At 41.7% G+C, this 17213-nt stretch overlaps 2 protein-coding genes across 2 annotated transcripts; both read left to right on the top strand.

Moving 5' to 3' along the window:
* The first annotated feature begins 391 nt into the window (after positions 1–391).
* dgcr6 (DiGeorge syndrome critical region gene 6) lies at positions 392–2719 on the top strand. The gene is made up of 5 exons (XM_053421718.1): positions 392–800; positions 920–1080; positions 1291–1391; positions 1490–1630; positions 1781–2719. The coding sequence occupies exons 1-5, from the start codon at positions 697–699 to the stop codon at positions 1856–1858; spliced, it is 585 nt and encodes a 194-aa protein (XP_053277693.1). The 5' UTR covers positions 392–696; the 3' UTR covers positions 1859–2719.
* A 1048-nt stretch (positions 2720–3767) lies between these two features.
* On the top strand, positions 3768–11259 carry slc7a4 (solute carrier family 7 member 4). Its single transcript, XM_053421717.1, has 5 exons — positions 3768–3841; positions 5232–6295; positions 6986–7692; positions 7867–7975; positions 9146–11259. The coding sequence occupies exons 2-5, from the start codon at positions 5314–5316 to the stop codon at positions 9355–9357; spliced, it is 2010 nt and encodes a 669-aa protein (XP_053277692.1). The 5' UTR covers positions 3768–3841; positions 5232–5313; the 3' UTR covers positions 9358–11259.
* The last annotated feature ends 5954 nt before the right edge of the window (positions 11260–17213 follow it).

Here is a 17213-nt window from a genome sequence, read left to right on the forward strand (position 1 = left end):
GGATCCACAACCTGAGCCAGCCCAGTCACAGGAGGAGCAAGTGGGATACTGTGGAACACACACACACACACACACACGCACACACACACACACACACCCACACACGCGCGCGCACACGTACATACACTGCGCTGTGAATGAATGGATCATCGTACGAAAAAATTTAAACATGAATAAACTGCCCTCACGTGACTGGTTTTAAAATCTGACACCGTCCACCATCTGTTTCTACCTGACGTCACTGCACCTTCTATATAATTTGTCACCGTCGTAAAGGATGGTAGGTCACACCTGACAATTACATTCAGCAGCGCCCCCTTCTTTGTCTAAACGCGCCACCAAGTGAGCATATTGAGCTACTGCAGGTGCATTTACATGCAGGCATCTTGGCAGCCACCTCTCCGGGGTCCTCCCAGAAGTGCATGGTAGCGTATAAACAGAGCGTCAGAGCAGCAAAGCTAAAAACAAGCTTTTTTCCACCTCTCACGTTGTTTATGTAACCTAACGTAACTTCTGTTGGCAGACGGACGTCATTATATGCAGGCTAGTCTCCTAAAGACAACACATTGTCTTGTTTCCGGGACCTCTACACTGTGAAAACAGTGAAATTAGCCCAAACTGCTGTTAGCTTGGTTAGCTAGCTGGATGTGTTGAACAGCAGCCTCTTGCTTTGCTCTCACTTCTCCGGTGAAGGAGATGGATGGTTATCCCGGGGTCACTGGCGGGGATTCAACAAAGCAACAGGAGAGACATTACTACCTGTTGTCTGAGCTGCAAACCTTAGTGAAAGATTTACCCAGGTAATGTTGCCCAGCCTTCAGAGAAGTGATCACAGCAGTTGGTGTCTCAGGTTTATCTGTATGAATGATTTATTGACTGGAACCCGCTGTTCATTGTTGTTCTTCTCCGTTGTGTTTAGCTCCTTCCAGCAGCGCCTGTCCTACAACACACTGAGTGACCTGGCTCTGGCGCTCATAGATGGGACGGTGTATGAGATCGTGCAGGGGCTCCTGGATATTCAGCATCTGACTGAAAAGAATCTGTACCAGCAGAGGCAGAAGCTGCACGGCGAACACCAAGGTCAGTGCTCCACAGAAAACACGCAGTGACTGATGGGGTCTGTTCACAAGTGTAAGCCTATTTCTGTTACCTGGGCAAAATCTGGAATTCCTCTGAAATCCAACACGATGCCGAGTTCCAAACCGGCTTCATGAAAAGGGGGCCTTGTTGTGAGGTTGGTAACTGCAGCTGCTGCTGTGACGCTTCACTGCTTATCCTTTGTGTGTGCAGCACTCAAACAGGAGCTTTTACGAAAAAACAAAGACGCTCTGCAGTCGTGCAAGTCTCACAACCTGGGGCTTCTCAAATCAAACCAGCAATCGGAAGTAGAGGTGAGGCAGTGAAATCCTAATGCCTCTGTTTTATTAAAAAGGGCTGTTTATTGTCATGTCTACATGTTGATTGGTTTACTAACATCATTTATGGTCAGGCTCTGGACATACGTGTGCGAGAGGAACAAAAAATGATGGATAAGAAGATTGTAGCTGAAATGGATCAGAAAGTGATAGACCAGCAGAACACCCTGGAGAAGGCGGGAGTCCCAGGGTTTTATATCACCACGAATCCTCAGGTAACCCTCTTTGACTGTTCACTTACTGAAGTTGAAATCCATTGTAATGCCCTGAATTGTGGGTTAGGATACAAATATGCACTTTTCCATACAGATAAATGTCCAGCAGATGGCAAAGTGTGTCCTCACCTCTTGCTTCTTGTGTTTCAGGAGCTGACAATGCAGATGAACCTACTTGAACTGGTCCTCAAGCTTCAACAGAAAGAGTCACAATCTGGAATACTATGAGGAAGATAATGAAGAAGCTTTATTTTAGCATAAAAACCAACGGCATTTTCTCACAATGCAGTTACTCTGAGATTCCCCGTGTCTCAGTCCACATGTTACTTACATTGCTGTTTGTAAGAAGCAGCAAGTTCAGAGAATGTTGAACACGGGTTGTCCCGAGTGTTTTGGTCATCACCATCATAAGCCGGTTGGAGAGATGAACATGGCTTGTAAAGCACTAAATGCTGTGTCACACATAAACATTGAATTGATTTGTTTTGCTTCAAATCCTTAAAAGACACATTAAAGGACATGAAGAGAGGACCAGGGGTGGCTGTAAATGAAAATAAGGCCATGACCTTCCTGAAATAAGATTATTTTGAAGTGCCTCTTGGTGCCTTCGGAGCAGCTAGCCATGTTTGAGGTGAAAAGAAAGGTGTAATTCCTTTGGATGTAAACGGAGCTCTAATTGTGCGATCAAATACAAAGCCGAATTTTGTGCCTGTTCATATTTTTTAATTGCGTTTTTGCCATTCCTAAAGTCGTTCTGGCAGGTTGTGAGAAAACCTGATGTTTATTTAAATCATCCGCTGGACATTTGTAAAGTGGACCAGCTGCGACTGACCTGCCCTCATGATGTTCACCTCAAATATCTAAAGTAGAAACAGGGTGACATGTCTCTGTTTTTCCGAACAGACTATGCGAGGATATAGGTTCACGTTATGTGCTGAGCTTTCCTCTTTATATTTGCACTGATATTTAGAAAATTGAGTTCTGTTGACACTGATCTTTTTCATGACTAATATGTGAAGTACTGTACTGAATTATTTCACAGTGTTCATCAGTTCATGTTCTAGTAAATACATCTGCAGCTAGACATTATCTGTGGCCTCTATTGATGTATTGTCTCCTTTTGTAAGACACACTGTCAGTGGTCCAAACTCTTACTGCTAGTCCTCTGACCAGGGCTAAAAGCACTTTCACATTAATCATCTTTACAAACTAAGTTTATTTAATGATCACATATCAAGCTCCATGGTCAGACACCTGACTACAGTGTGATTTACTGTGCCTCCATTCCCTGTGTGGCCTCATAGGTCTGCTGACAGGGTTATAATATCTGCCCCCTGATGCATAAACTGCAGAGGACGGAGGATGTTTGACCTTTTTCTTATGCACATTTAAGAAAGATATAAGAGACAGTTGTTTCCCTGTTGGCATTATAACCTGTTCTGTGACATGTTTGCACTGTTTGAAACACTGTTGTCATAAGAACAAACACTGTTTGTTCGTATCTACTCACCACTATGCCCGGGGTGAAGTGTTTGAGTCCACAAAAGAATTTAGGATTTTCATGGGTAAACAGGATTGCACCCAAAAACAAAGTAATTGAAGTAAATGGTGACCGATTCTTTAAACGTAAAAAAATTAAATGGTAATGTCGGGGCTTCCGGACACTTGGATGACACCAAAGCAGCCGCACGGAGGCATGTTATGTTTCTGTTGTTTTTATACATTTGAAGAAGTGGTCACCATTTACTTGAATTGGATTTTGTTTTGAAAACTCCAATTCAAACTCTGTTTACCCCTCAAACTTTTAAAGTTATTTGTGGACTCAAACTCTTCACCCTCCCCTCCATCGCATAGGGAACTATCCCATTAAGGTGCTTACCTATCCCTTAAAGGTGCGTGCCTATCTTACATAAATATGATTCTCTAACTTGTTCACTTTTATATTAAATCAATTTTATAATTAGCAAGGCCCGGGGACCTCCTGTGGGCCCAGCTGCTGTAGATAATCTCTCCCTGTGTATAAAGGGTGGGGTCTACATATGGGTGGGCTGCAGTGGGGAAGCCCCGTCGGTGGCCCGTCGGTGACTGTGCCTTTAAGAAGCGTGCTGGCTTTATTCTCGCGCACCTTCTGCTCCATCATCACCAGGCGATGCGCCTCAGCAACTTCCATCCGCCGCGGACCTGCAGCCCGGATGATCCTGAACAACTGAGGTAAAACGGTCTTTATATTCCTCCCTTATATCTCTCTCTCTTCTTTCTCTTCATGTGTGAATACAGCGCGGATCCCGTCAAATAATCCCTCTCCCCCCTCGACCGTAGAGTGCGACGTCGCTCCCAGGCAGCCTACACGCAGGATAGAGGAAGTCTAATGATCCTCACTTCTTATAAAATATTCATTTTACATTAAATGTACAGTGCTGCAGTGTTTGTCTCCCAACGGCTACACGTCATGAGTTGATGTGTGTAGTTGACGTCGATGTTTTGGTGTAAACGAGTCGTGTGTTTTGAGGCAGTGGGTTTATTTCTAAAGGGAAATAAAGCCTTACGTAATTAAAACGGAAGCATCCTGCTGTCGCCATATGCCCGTGTGCCTATCCACCGAGAGCAGGGATCTGATGCTCCTCCACCCGGAACTGGTGGACGAATACTGGATGTGTAGGATGAAAAGACTAAACGTATTGTGTGAAGTTAAACAAATCAAATAAAGAAAAGCATGTATCTCCATGATCTATCGTTGCGACATTAAAAGATCTCATATTACACATGAGCGGTGCCTTTTGGATGACGTGGTCTGCCCCTTCGCTGAGATGTTGAGCATCCATTCGACCTCGGTGTAAAATGTAGATAAAACCCGAAACATTGGAAAACAGTCAAATAGATCACACCATAAAAAGACTGAGATGTGGTTTTTATTTGGTATTTAGTTTTATTTACAACCTGAAATGTTATGTGATTCATATAAAAACAAAGGACGTATTTACAGAGTGTATTAAGTCGTCTTTTCACTCAACTCTCAACTAATAACTTCACAAGCATCGCTACAAATAATATTTAAACAAAATTGAAAAAAGTCACCACTTCCTCCACAGCTAGCGAAGATGTATCCTCCAGCACATTAGTATTAAATTATTAATATTGTCATTAAAAATGAATAACCTGTATATTATTATTCTAAACTCCGTCACAACATAAATTACTGTAATGTGCCCTAAACAAGTCCACCATTATGATTATGATTAATGTTATAAGTATATCCTTATTACCATCATTAATCAGAGCAGCCTTCATTGCTGCTGTTATTATTAATGAGACCGTCATTAAGTTGTTGTCATTGTACATTTATTGATCAATACTTTCCATAAATACAATAGCTGAGCTTGGAAAAGACCTGTGCAAAGTGGCTTGGGACAGACTGGACCTACTGTACGTGTCCATTAGCAGATCTGAATAAAAAGTTTGGAGCCCTGCAGACTTACGACAACATGTCAAGATATACAGCTAGAGCATTGAGCTGAGCCGTCATCCAAACAAGTCTGACCTCATAAAACTGCAGTGGCTTGTCTTGTTCTGATTGTGAAAATGCTTGTGCTGTGTCTTCCAGGTCATCTTCATAGACAGGTAATGGATCCAGTTTGACTGTTACAACACCATCCTGCCCTGCTGGCCCGTCTGACTCTGTAGCTATGGCAACTTGTCCAAGAGGCTGCTCACCGGCGGTGCGTCTCTGTCAGAGACTGAACCGTCTCAAGACACTGGATGATGACATGATGGCCACGTCGCTGAAACGCTGCCTCTCCACCCTGGACCTGACTCTGCTGGGTGTTGGCGGCATGGTGGGCTCTGGCCTTTATGTCCTGACTGGGACAGTGGCTAAAGACATGGTTGGGCCTGCTATCATCATATCTTTCATTTTTGCAGGTTTTGCTTCTTTATTGGCTGCGTTTTGTTATGCAGAGTTTGGAGCACGGATTCCCAAAACAGGATCGGCCTACATGTTTACCTACGTTTCGGTGGGAGAGGTCTGGGCGTTTCTCATTGGTTGGAATGTGATTCTGGAGAACATGATTGGTGGAGCTGCTGTGGCACGTGCCTGGAGTGGCTATCTGGACTCCATTTTTAATCATGCGATCCAGAACTACACAGAGACACACATAATGCAGTGGAACGTGCCCATCCTTGCCCATTACCCGGACCTACTCGCAGCAGGGATCCTAGTCGTTGCCTCATTCTTCATTTCCTTTGGAGTTCAGGTGTCCTCTTACCTCAATCACATCTTCTCCGTCATTAGTATGGCTGTCATCGTTTTCATACTGGTGTTTGGCTTTGTCCTGGCGGAACCAGCCAACTGGAGCCAGAAAGAAGGAGGCTTTGCACCTTTCGGGTTGTCTGGAATACTCGCAGGCTCGGCCACGTGCTTCTATGCGTTTGTGGGCTTCGATGTTATCGCTTCATCAAGTGAAGAGGCAAAGAATCCACAGAAAGCAGTTCCCATTGCCACTGCGATCTCCCTGGCACTGGCAGCGACGGCTTATATCCTGGTCTCCACAGTGCTCACACTAATGGTACCCTGGCATACGCTGGACCCCAACTCAGCTCTGGCAGATGCTTTCTTCCGCCGTGGTTACAGTTGGGCCGGAGTCATTGTGGCAATAGGTTCTATCTGTGGTGAGTGCATATACTGAGAAGTGCAATTTAAAGCAACACTATGTAACTTTTAGTGAGCAAGAACAGCCCCTCCTGCAGCCACATGTGGTAATTGATTATTTTTGCCTCCGTGTACAAGGGATTAAGTGGTTTTCATGAAGACAAAAACTGAGGGGTATATATTACCCATGATCCCCAGCTTACTGAACCAGAAAAGCTGCTGCTTCAACAAACTCCATTTTATAGTTTTTAAGTTACCTCACTGGATATTGGAGACAAATCCTGTTTTTTAAGGACCTCTATATCTTTTAAACTGATCTACACTCCGGCATTAGGGCGCGGTCACACACACACTAATGTAAAGCAGGTCAAAGTTTAACTCCACGTGAAGCCAATCTGCAATTTTCTTGCTACTGGAAGCAAATGTTTTATTCGCCTCCTCAAACGCACGCCGAAGGTTAACTACTGCTCCATTCACACTTTTGAGACTGTGCCCCAACTCTAATTTTGATCAGTCACTCAGTTCCACACTGCGGCACCATTCTCCCTGTTTCAAGATAGTGTATCATCAAACTCAGATTGAAGCTTCTATTTTTAGGTTAAAAAAATCAAATAGTGATGCTTTGAATGGCTGTTTGTACATTTTGTCAATCTGCACTGTGCTATGTTTTGTGTTATGTTCTGATCAGTAGTCTTTGTTCCCATTTCTAGCGATGAACACCGTGCTGCTCTGTAATCTCTTCTCCCTCCCTCGGATCGTATATGCCATGGCAGAGGATGGATTGTTCTTTTCCTTTTTTGCACGTGTCAATCCCATCACCAAAGTCCCTGTCAATGCTATATTGGTCTTTGGAGTCCTCATGGCCATCATGGCTCTCATCTTTGACCTGGAGGCCCTGGTTCAGTTCCTCTCCATCGGCACTCTCCTGGCGTACACCTTTGTGGCAGCGAGCGTCATTGTGCTACGTTTCCAGCCTGACAAAAGCAGCTCCAAGGGGACCGCGTCCACATCTCCCAACCCCAATGCCGAGCCTTCCCCTGCCCCTTCAGAGTCCCAGACCATAACGGAGGACAGCGGGGAGCTGAAGCAGTACGAGTCCTTCTCTGACAAACTCCAGCTGGTGGAGCAGCAGAAGACGAGAGAGCGACGAGGGGTGGGACAGCTGAAGGCCTACTGGGAACCATACCTAGGCCGGCTGCTGGGGGACTGTGAGCCTGGCGAGACGGTGGCCTTTTGTGTGCTGACTCTGATAGTGAGCTCAGTATCCCTCTGCTCTGTGCTGGAGTTTGGTACCCAGCAGCTGCACCTTCCTGTCTGGAGCGTCACAACGCTGCTGGTGATTTTTAGCATTGCTTACGTCCTCAGCATGGCGCTTATATGGATTCATGAGCCGCAAACCAACAGAAAAACCTTCCAGGTGAGCTGCTTTATGGATTTTAGTTAGTTAAGTAAAGTGTAATATGATGGTTGAGTTTGTCACTGCCCATTTCACTACCCATGGCAATAACATTTAAATTAAACAACAGTTAATGTCATTTATTTTAAGCCATTTGTATGATTGGAGAATGACTGCAGTTTTATTGTTTTGTAGGTACCTCTGGTTCCATTGACCCCAGGTGCCAGTATCCTCATCAATGTGTTCCTCATGATGAAGCTCAGCCCTCTAACCTGGATTCGCTTCACTGTGTGGATTGCAATAGGTAAGAAGAAACTGGATTTATGCAGAAAACACAATGGACCCAAAACCTGACCTAGCCTTACCATAAGTTTCTGTAATATATTCCTTAAATACAATAATAGTTTAATTAAAAAACTAATAAAAAGGTTTTGCTGCAGACCTCAGATATTAAAATGTTATGTACAACCACCTACCAGCATATTAAGGGGATTTTGGTTTACGTAAAGACAAATCAATCGTGAACATGTCATGTGTGGCTTGTTGTCCGTAAGTAGTGTGAATATATTATCAGAAAGCACTTGCCTCCTGTTGCTTGTCAATGCGATGCACATAATTGTTACATCAGGCAAGTCAACCTGTTCCTAAGGACATAAACCCATTTGTCAGCGAACCTTTGAGGATGGTTGAACAGCTTTAAAGTCCTGTCAGGGAGAGGAGATCACTGGGGACGCGTGATTCGCTGCATTAGCTTAAGGCTTCTCTGAACCAGTAAACCATTTAAACCCCCCTGTCAGACTTCAGCAGGTTAAGAAGTTGCAACCTCGTGGAATACTGCACTTGACGTATATTAGAACCTTCCATAGTGGCAATTGCAGAAAATAAGAATGGGAGTAGCTCATTCGATAGCAGAGTTTATCAAATTAAGCAACATTAAACCAGAGTAGCATGGCTGTGCACTTGTTTAGCCATTTAGTTATCTCAGCTATCTCAGAATCTGATTCTGATTCTGATTCTGAGATCAGTTAATGTATTTTTTTCAACATTTATTCTATTTTATTTTATTCAGGCAATTATACAGAACACAGACCATGATTCTCAAACCCCTCCCCTTTCCCTATAAACTCAATTTGGGGTGAAACAAAATCCATATCAATAAAAACAGAATTGAAATAAATTAAGTTGTAAAATTGAATGGATACATATAAGACACAAAGGGGTGGGGTGGGGGTGACACAAAGCACTCCCATGAATTTAATTTGGGAACCAGTTGAAAATGTCCCATTTGAGAGATTCCCCAGTGAGCACAGTTCAGGACCTATTTGGAAAGGGAAAGAAAAGTTTTATGGATGAAACCAATAATTGCAGTAAAAATTTTAATATGTAAACGCTGATTCCCTCAACTTGAATAACACGCTCATTCTGAGGTGCTTTTATTGTGAGTCATCCCCGTTCCTTGTGTCGCTGTCCCCAGGTCTCATTGTATATTTCGGCTATGGGATCTGGCACAGTAAGGAGGGCAGGCGGGAGCTGCAGCCCAAAGACCTGGCCGCCCGCTACGTGGTGCTCCCCAGCGGCAGCCTGGTGGAAACCGTGCAGCCCGTCCAGCCTGACGGTCAGGTGGACACCCCGGCGCACCACATCAACGCCGCCTCCACCTCAGAGGAGTTCGCCGAAAAGAGATGATCTGTGACCAAATATAGTCATCGTGACAACTGCCTGGTGTTATCTGATGTCTCCCACTGAAAAAGCTGTAATATTACTAGTGTACTGTCTGTATCTCACTCCCTTTAGTGTGTGACTTGCCTTCCACAGTCTGTACTCATTGCTCTGCAAATGTAAGCACACCACAGGATGGGACGCACGCTCGCTGTCTCATCCTGGTTGTGAAGCCTAATTTGTATATCTTGTAACATTCGAATGTACAGTAGAGAGCTTTATTACTGTCCCGTGAACTTCTTGCATCAAATTTATGTGACATCCTCTTAGTCCAGATCTCTACTCTCAACTTTGCCAGTTTGTCAGACTCCATGTGCTTGCTCCAGGTTATCTATTGTGCTTTCTTTGTGACAAACTGTTCTTTTAGTTATTTTGTATTCATACATGAATCTGGAGCTGGAAAATCTACATTCACCCAAAATATAATTCTGTTGTAAACAAAACACACCATTGGAGTTTTGAAGAAATCATCTCGAGAATCATAAGGGTCCATTTGTTACATGTTTTTTTTTGTCAAGAGTGTATGTGAATGCAGAGACTTTGAGGAATTTACGCCTTTTTCTCAAACTTGTACTTCTCCTCGAAGCCTCAGGAGAACCTTGAGGCTCTGGTTATAGACTGCCCTACCTTTAGTGGTTTCTGACCTATTATCATTATAATATCTGAATATAATCTGAGTATTCATTTTTTCTATGATTACTATCCCTTTTTGCTCTCACACAGATCTCATTACTTTCACTTTTTGTGTTTCCTGTTCCTGTTTTGTGTCTGTGCTAAATGAATTAGCCCTAAATATGTTTTGCATACCACGATTAGTCTCCATAAGTAATGTGTTCACCTTTTAATTGGCTGAGCCGCATTTTAGTGCTTCACTGAATCTAAATCTCATCCCATGACCCTGTTTCTTCTTGTGTCACTGATCTTGTGCAGGTTTTTCTCAAGCACCTTTAGACAGCAATCCTTCCCCCTCTCTGTTGGCATGAGATTATGATATATCAAAGCACATAGATTACTGAGTTTATTATAGTGTTATATTTTATTATATGCTATATGACCAATTTCCGGAGATAATTTGGAAATTATTGGACACATGAGTCGAGCACATGCCTACTGAATAGGATTCTTCACACACAGGGTAAAATTTATGTCAGACACTGGTTATATTAAACCTGAGATGGGCCCCTGTAATCCCAGCAGATTTGCAGCAGTACCTCTCACCAGTCTGCAGCTTGACCCAGATCAGAGAAAGGCACATGTGTGAGAACATCTCATTTCACACCGATAACATTCCCACAGCCTACACGGTGTCGGTGTAAATGAACACGGGCATTATTTTTTTAATCAAAAACGTTAATCTAGATTCTGTTTCTCCTCTTTTGTTTTTATTTGAGTTTGTATTTGCATGTGTTGCATAAGAAACCAATGGCCTTAAACATGTAATCAGTGCAGAAAGGCTTCCAAAGCTAAAGTAGTCTGTGATATTTATTTGTGTGTTGCATAAAAGTCTTATACCGGACTTCACGCTTTCTTATTATTAAACCAAAATACAAACATGGAAGCGGATCTACACTAAGAGGCATTTTAGCATAGTTACAAAAATAATTTTGTACAATTTTGCACACCATTTTCTGGTAAATTTGTCTCAGAGTTATGCTTTTGATGTTGGAGCTGGTGGCAAACATTAATACTGTGGTGCTTTTTTTAGCTGAAAGTTTTCTCACCTCTTTCTTTTGTCTTTTTTGTGCCAGGAAGCACAATTACAAATAATCCAGTTCTTTCTTATTTGAAATAGTATTGTATTCTGTACTTGGACATCAAGGTCTCAGATCTTTTTCTGTTATGTGTACGTCTGTATAAAATGCAATGACTGTGTCATCAAAAAAATAAATGTTTTGAAGCAGCATTTACAAAAATCTGAATTGTGGACATATCGTGTGTCGTTTCAAAGAATCAAATCTCATACATTTTGTATTTGTACTAAATACTATCAGAAGACTATAACGCACATAAGTCTTGAATTGATGTAACATACAATTCACAAAAAGAAGGAAAGGAAAACTAAAAATGAAAAAGATATCATCTGCTAAGGAGGTTATGTTTTCTGTCTGTTTATTGGTTGGTTTGTTTCTTCAGATCATTAACAGATCGGGATCACATCGTTGTTGTTTTTTTCAACATTGTGAGATTTGTTGATTTCTATGAGAAAAATTCATAGATCTTGATGAGAAATATCTGTAATATTAAGGGGACCAATATTTATTAGTGTGTGATATTTGGTGCACATTCAAATAAACCAGTTCTAGTTAATTTAAAAGTGGTTTTATAGGGAGACTGTTGGTGAAGTATGAGCTCTACTGAGAGCTATTCAATGTTCCTTTGTTTTATTCTGTGAACAGTTTGTTCAAACCACTGGAAAAATACAAGAAAAAGACATTTAATCATGTATCATTTCCTATACTTGCTAAAAGGTTTTCAGTCATAAATTCCTTGTTACAACAGCGCTCTCTGGTGGAGTTTAAACTTCACTCACAGTCAGGGGTGGACTGGCCATCTGGCATACCGGGCATCGTCCCGGTGGGCCGTTGACCCAATGTGGGCCGGTCTGGTCCGATCTTTTTTTTTTTCTTTTTTTTTCCTTTCTCTTCTTCCTCTCTAAATTCCCTCCAATTGGGCCGGCCAATTGGCTACAGAGGGCTAGCAGTGTGTTGCCAGCATCGACACATATTATTGGTCTATTGTTTGTCATTGTCAATCAATCATGGGCTGACAGGCTCAGAGAACCCTGACAGTGCTGTCAATCACAACACAAACCAGGGTGGGGCGGGACCTCATGGCATTGGCGGGGGGAGTCGCGGGACGGGCTGCTGCTGAGACAGAAACTTAAAATGGATATTAAGAGTAAAAAGCGCCCGGGTGGCGCTGAGAAGCATCGGGAAAAAAAGCTGAAGTGTCTGGAGGTGGAGGCTGCTAAATGTGCCAAACTGACAGACCTATTTGGTGCCGGGTTCACCAGCCCAGCAGCAGCAGGTGCGCCGGGAGACGAGCGAGGAGGACTCGACAATGATGAGCGAGTGGAGGCAGACGTGGTAAGTAACGTTGGCCTGGGGCTGGCTAGGCTACATTTTTGAGACATGTCCAAAACAGAGTAGAAAACGTTTTTGATTTGGTTTTAATATGCCGAATTGTGATATTATGGGTTATTATTGTTCAGATGATTTAGCTAAGCTAGCTAAGAGCTGCTAACGTCGTTTACTGTTGCCATAGCTGAGCTGTAAATAGAGATGCAGAATCAAGCTGTATTGAAAACAGAATACAAGTAAACCTATAGGGAATAATTAGTTTAATTTGAAATATTTGCCATTGAATTTATTGTAATCTTTCAATTCATTTATTGTTTACTGAGGTGATAACTATTTAATAGGTATAATTTGTGTGTAAATGTTCCACTGATAAGGTGAGAAATATTTAATATTATTGTTATTATCACACAAGTTTTGTTGTGCTTATGTGTTGATCCTTAATGGTGTGATCATGTACACTAAATGATCAATTATTCTCCATTACAGGTTGTTGTGATATATTTGAGGAGTCGTTCTCCCTCTGTTTTATATGTGGACATTTGGGACCACTGTTAGAATTTGGTAAGTTTATCATGTATTTTTTAATGTATAAATTCATACTTCATAATTATAATAATTTCCCAAAGGTTTTAAAAGAAACACACATCCATAAAGTTCTCAACTCTAGGTGCAGGACAGAGGAAAACATTTTCTTTATTTTTCAGATATTATAATGTATCCATGTCCTTCTCAGGTTGACCACTTGACATGTGAGAGCCTGAGGAGTTGTTTTCCAGACAAAGGTAGAGCTGGCAGGGGCGTCACCCTGGGCCTGCCCTTTTGGGCTGGGCTTCAGCTGCCGATCTAAAGGCTGCTTCCAGGGGCATGGGGCCCTCAGCCTTTGTTTTTCTTTGCTTCTGCACCTTACAACATACATCACACCTTATTTTCACACATCCAAACACTGTTAACACCACTGACGCGTAACATATTTTACACATCCCACTACGTAGTTAGAGCTATCTTGATTTGGAGTTAAATAAATTTACTTTTGGCTTGAGAGGTTTGTGTGTGGCCTCCCTTCTTGTTGCCATCTTTGAGCTAGGTGGTAACAGTAGTAAGCATGAGAGAAGACGCCGCGAGATTTGTGGACTTCTATGTGGTGTCCGCTGATAATGTAGTGGGCTGGTCTGGACAGACAATGCCAGGGCTGAATTTTTGTCCCAGTCCACCCCTGCTCACAGTTCATTCTTGTGAAAGGTGAGAGGCAGGACACAATACTGCTTTGTCCTGATGGAGAGCAAGGACGTGCACAGACATTTTGGGGGGAAGGGGCTCAAGTGAGAAAAAGGGCACTTCTCATAATTATTTATAAAATATAAATACCCTCAATCTCACACAATTGTTAAATACTCAACAGTTCAAATAGAGACAATGGTCTTCTTTAGTATTCACTAGGTTTCTATCTACAAAAGCAAGAACAAAATAAACTATCCCATAATGTGCATGTTTTTATGCTACTAGTTTCTAGTATATATTTTTAATAACTTTTCTCTGTGTAAATAAGAAAACCAACCAACTATGTTTAGTTGCAGCCATTAGTCTTTGTGAATTCTGCTTTGCTTTCCTACTCATTTTGTTAATTTTACTGGAAAAAAACTGCAAATATACTGGAAAAACACTGTTGTGATAATCTGTTGAGAAAATGCAGAAATACAGCAACTTTATTGAAATCATTACAAAAAAGGCATTCAACTTTGACATAAATAGTATTACAATTAATGAATAAAATAAAATGTTTGGCATTGTTTAGTTACTTTTTTTCTACAGGATAACCTTCAGCTTCTATAGCCAAGCAACTGGATACTGAATTGTCTGAATACATTTTTTTTTTTTTTTTAAAGCACACCAGAAAAAAAAGGTAGGGGCTCAAGCCCCCTTTTTATGTCTAGTGTGCATGTACCAGCTCACACTATATTTTCTGTACAGTGGCATGATCATGATCAAAGCCACAACAAGGATTGACTTTGATGAGTATTGACTTTGATGTTGAACTCTATATATTCAGAACAGTTTGTCACTTTGATCATTTCCACAAGTATACCTCTGAGGTATAGAGACGCCAGGAGAGTACATCTAAAAATATTGTTTTTCACAATCAATATGCTTGATTTTCCGCTTAGTGATCCTTCAGAAGTCACACCAGGTAATACTCACATCGATATTTTTGTTATGTTATGTTGTTTTCTCATGTAGAAAGTTTTATTTTCTATAATTTAGATGAACGGATCTGTTAACACACGCATCTGTGGACTGATTGTTGTAAAACAAAATAATATTTTTTAATATCTCAGTAAATGATCATATTTGATAAATAATATGTATTTATATGTATCAGCATTTTCTGTGTATTTATCAGCACATAATCTTGTTGCACGCTGAAGTAGAACAATATTTATTATCATTTATCAGTCAGATAAATACAGAGCAGTGAAACGCTTAGGATTTCCCTCTTGATTGTAGTGAAGTAGTAGAAATAGTTTGTACTTGGTGTTTTTATCCCTGATGCTTTATACTTTTAAAGTATCTCAATCCCAGTTTCTTATCAATTTCAGATGACAGCGAAAATGAGGGCGACTACTATCAACCTGCCTGGATCATGAACACATGGTCCGCAATGTTGGACGAGACCCGTAACAGGGAGATGCGGGAAGTGGCCTGGGGAGCACCCCCAGGCTGGTTAGAGGAACCAAACAACCAATCTCCTCCTCTTGATGTCCGAGATTGGTATCCGGTAAACTGGAGTGGATTTCACACGGAGCAGCAGCCAATTCTACCCCAACCACAGGTGACAGATATTCTTCTTCTTTGGATCATCATGTTTGGGAGGACAATATTAAGATCAGGACAGAGATTATACAAGGCTGGGTTGGGTATACATATGTGCAGGTCGTGTGTTTAACTCTCTGACACCAGGGGGACAGATGACACAGAGGAGGCAGTTTGTCTCACCCCCTGTTTTGTGTGTGTTCTTGTTTTTAGTTCAACAATGTGCCAACAGCGATGCACACCAGGCACCTGGAGGTGAGGCTGGCTCCTGTTGGATTATTGTACGTATCACACACATTCATTTAAACACACACACCTCTGAGCCTCTGTTTGTATCTTCAAACACGTTTTTTACGTCTTCTAATGTGTCTAATTGTGTTTATGTAGCAAAGGACAGATGATTTACGGAGCTCCAGGAGACAGAGTTCCTTCTCCAGTGAACGTCCACAACTCAGAGTAAGTCTGTCTGTCTAGTTCACAGTCACCTCATGTGTCATATATTTATATTTATTTGTGTACAAGATGCTCTCACAGTTGTACACATTGGTAATTTATGTTCTCTGTCTGTTTTTTATGTTTTCCCACAGAAAGAGGAAACATGAGAGCCAGCAGGATGAGGAGAGGCCTTACATCCCGAAGCCACCCAACGCCTTCATGCTTTTCATGAAGGAGCAGAGGCCGTACGTTCTGGCCACCCACAAATCCACTGACTCTGCCACTGTCAACATGATCATTGGAAGGAAGGTATGTGTCTTTGCTCTGTAGGTTTGAGTCTCAGTGTCACACAAACTTCATCAGACAGTGTCTGAGACCACACTTCTAAAACCTTCCTCTAACTTTAATCTTGACGGTAACTTTTATTCCTGTGCATGATTTGTTACCCATTTTCACTTTACAAGAGAACAGATCTAAATTCACTGTGGGAGGTTTCAATACAGGACCTGTACCGACTCATGCAGATCTATGTGGATTATGCCTGTTTGTGCACTAGTCAGCTTGTGGTTACATCGAGTTGTGTGTTGCTGAGTGCGCTGACAGTGTGTTGCTGTGTCTTCACAGTGGAGGGCGCTGTCAGAAAACAAGCGGGATAAATATTATAAAGAAGCAAAGAGGCTGAAGCAGCTTCACATCCAGCTCTACCCGGATTGGTCAGAAAAGGAAAATTATGTAAGTATAGTGCTCACATAAAACTCATGCATGTACACATCATTACATTACATGGTGCAACACGGCCAATGATAAGAGTTTAAATCAGCTGATGTCGGATTGAACGTCTGACGTGTTTGTTTTTGTGTCCAGGGCCAAAAGCGGAAAAGGGTCAGGAAGAGCGGCCCCAGGGACGACTGAAGGTACGTTAATAATGATGTGGTTTCATGTGAAATGTGACTAAATTATACGACCATGTAGGATATATCTAACTTTTAAAATAAAGTTCAATAAATCATTTAATAATAGTACATTTAGAAATATAGAATATAAAACATAATAAACAAACAATGAGGTTCCAAAGTTGCTTTTCTCTCAAACTTATTGGAAGAGGTCAGAACTTTTGTAAAATTCTATTTTGACCTTTATATTGACCTGATCAGTTTCTTTCCCCTCTCTCCAGGAAGCATCTTCCTCACTGCATGATGAATCCATAGGACACTTCTAACTGAGCAGTTTGAGCCCTGCTCCCCTCACTGTACATATTCCCCTGATGACTCGTCCTCTTTTTTTACCTTTTAATGTTCATATTTTATATCTCTGTGCATCTTAATAAAAAATGAAATTATTCCTTTTGTATCATCTTGTTCGGTCTCCCCTGCTGAAGCTACTATAACAACTTAAATTATAAATACTTGACAGCATTCATGTTACACAATCATGTATGAGTCTGTGTGAGTCTGAGAGAGGCATCGTGAGGTTGAAAGAATTATAGCTACATTATAACTC

This window comes from Pleuronectes platessa, chromosome 4, assembly GCF_947347685.1.
Source record: "Pleuronectes platessa chromosome 4, fPlePla1.1, whole genome shotgun sequence".
NCBI classification, from domain to species: Eukaryota; Metazoa; Chordata; class Actinopteri; order Pleuronectiformes; family Pleuronectidae; genus Pleuronectes; species Pleuronectes platessa.

Excerpts from the sequence above, each read along its gene's own strand:
- dgcr6 (XM_053421718.1), top strand. The coding sequence starts at position 697 with ATGGATGGTTATCCCGGGGTCACTGGCGGGGATTCAACAAAGCAACAG. Across the intron at positions 801-919 it reads TTAGTGAAAGATTTACCCAG|CTCCTTCCAGCAGCGCCTGT; the intron begins GTAATGTTGCCC and ends CGTTGTGTTTAG. Across the intron at positions 1,081-1,290 it reads GCTGCACGGCGAACACCAAG|CACTCAAACAGGAGCTTTTA; the intron begins GTCAGTGCTCCA and ends TTGTGTGTGCAG.
- slc7a4 (XM_053421717.1), top strand. The coding sequence starts at position 5,314 with ATGGCAACTTGTCCAAGAGGCTGCTCACCGGCGGTGCGTCTCTGTCAG. Across the intron at positions 7,693-7,866 it reads CCAACAGAAAAACCTTCCAG|GTACCTCTGGTTCCATTGAC; the intron begins GTGAGCTGCTTT and ends ATTGTTTTGTAG. Across the intron at positions 7,976-9,145 it reads CACTGTGTGGATTGCAATAG|GTCTCATTGTATATTTCGGC; the intron begins GTAAGAAGAAAC and ends CGCTGTCCCCAG.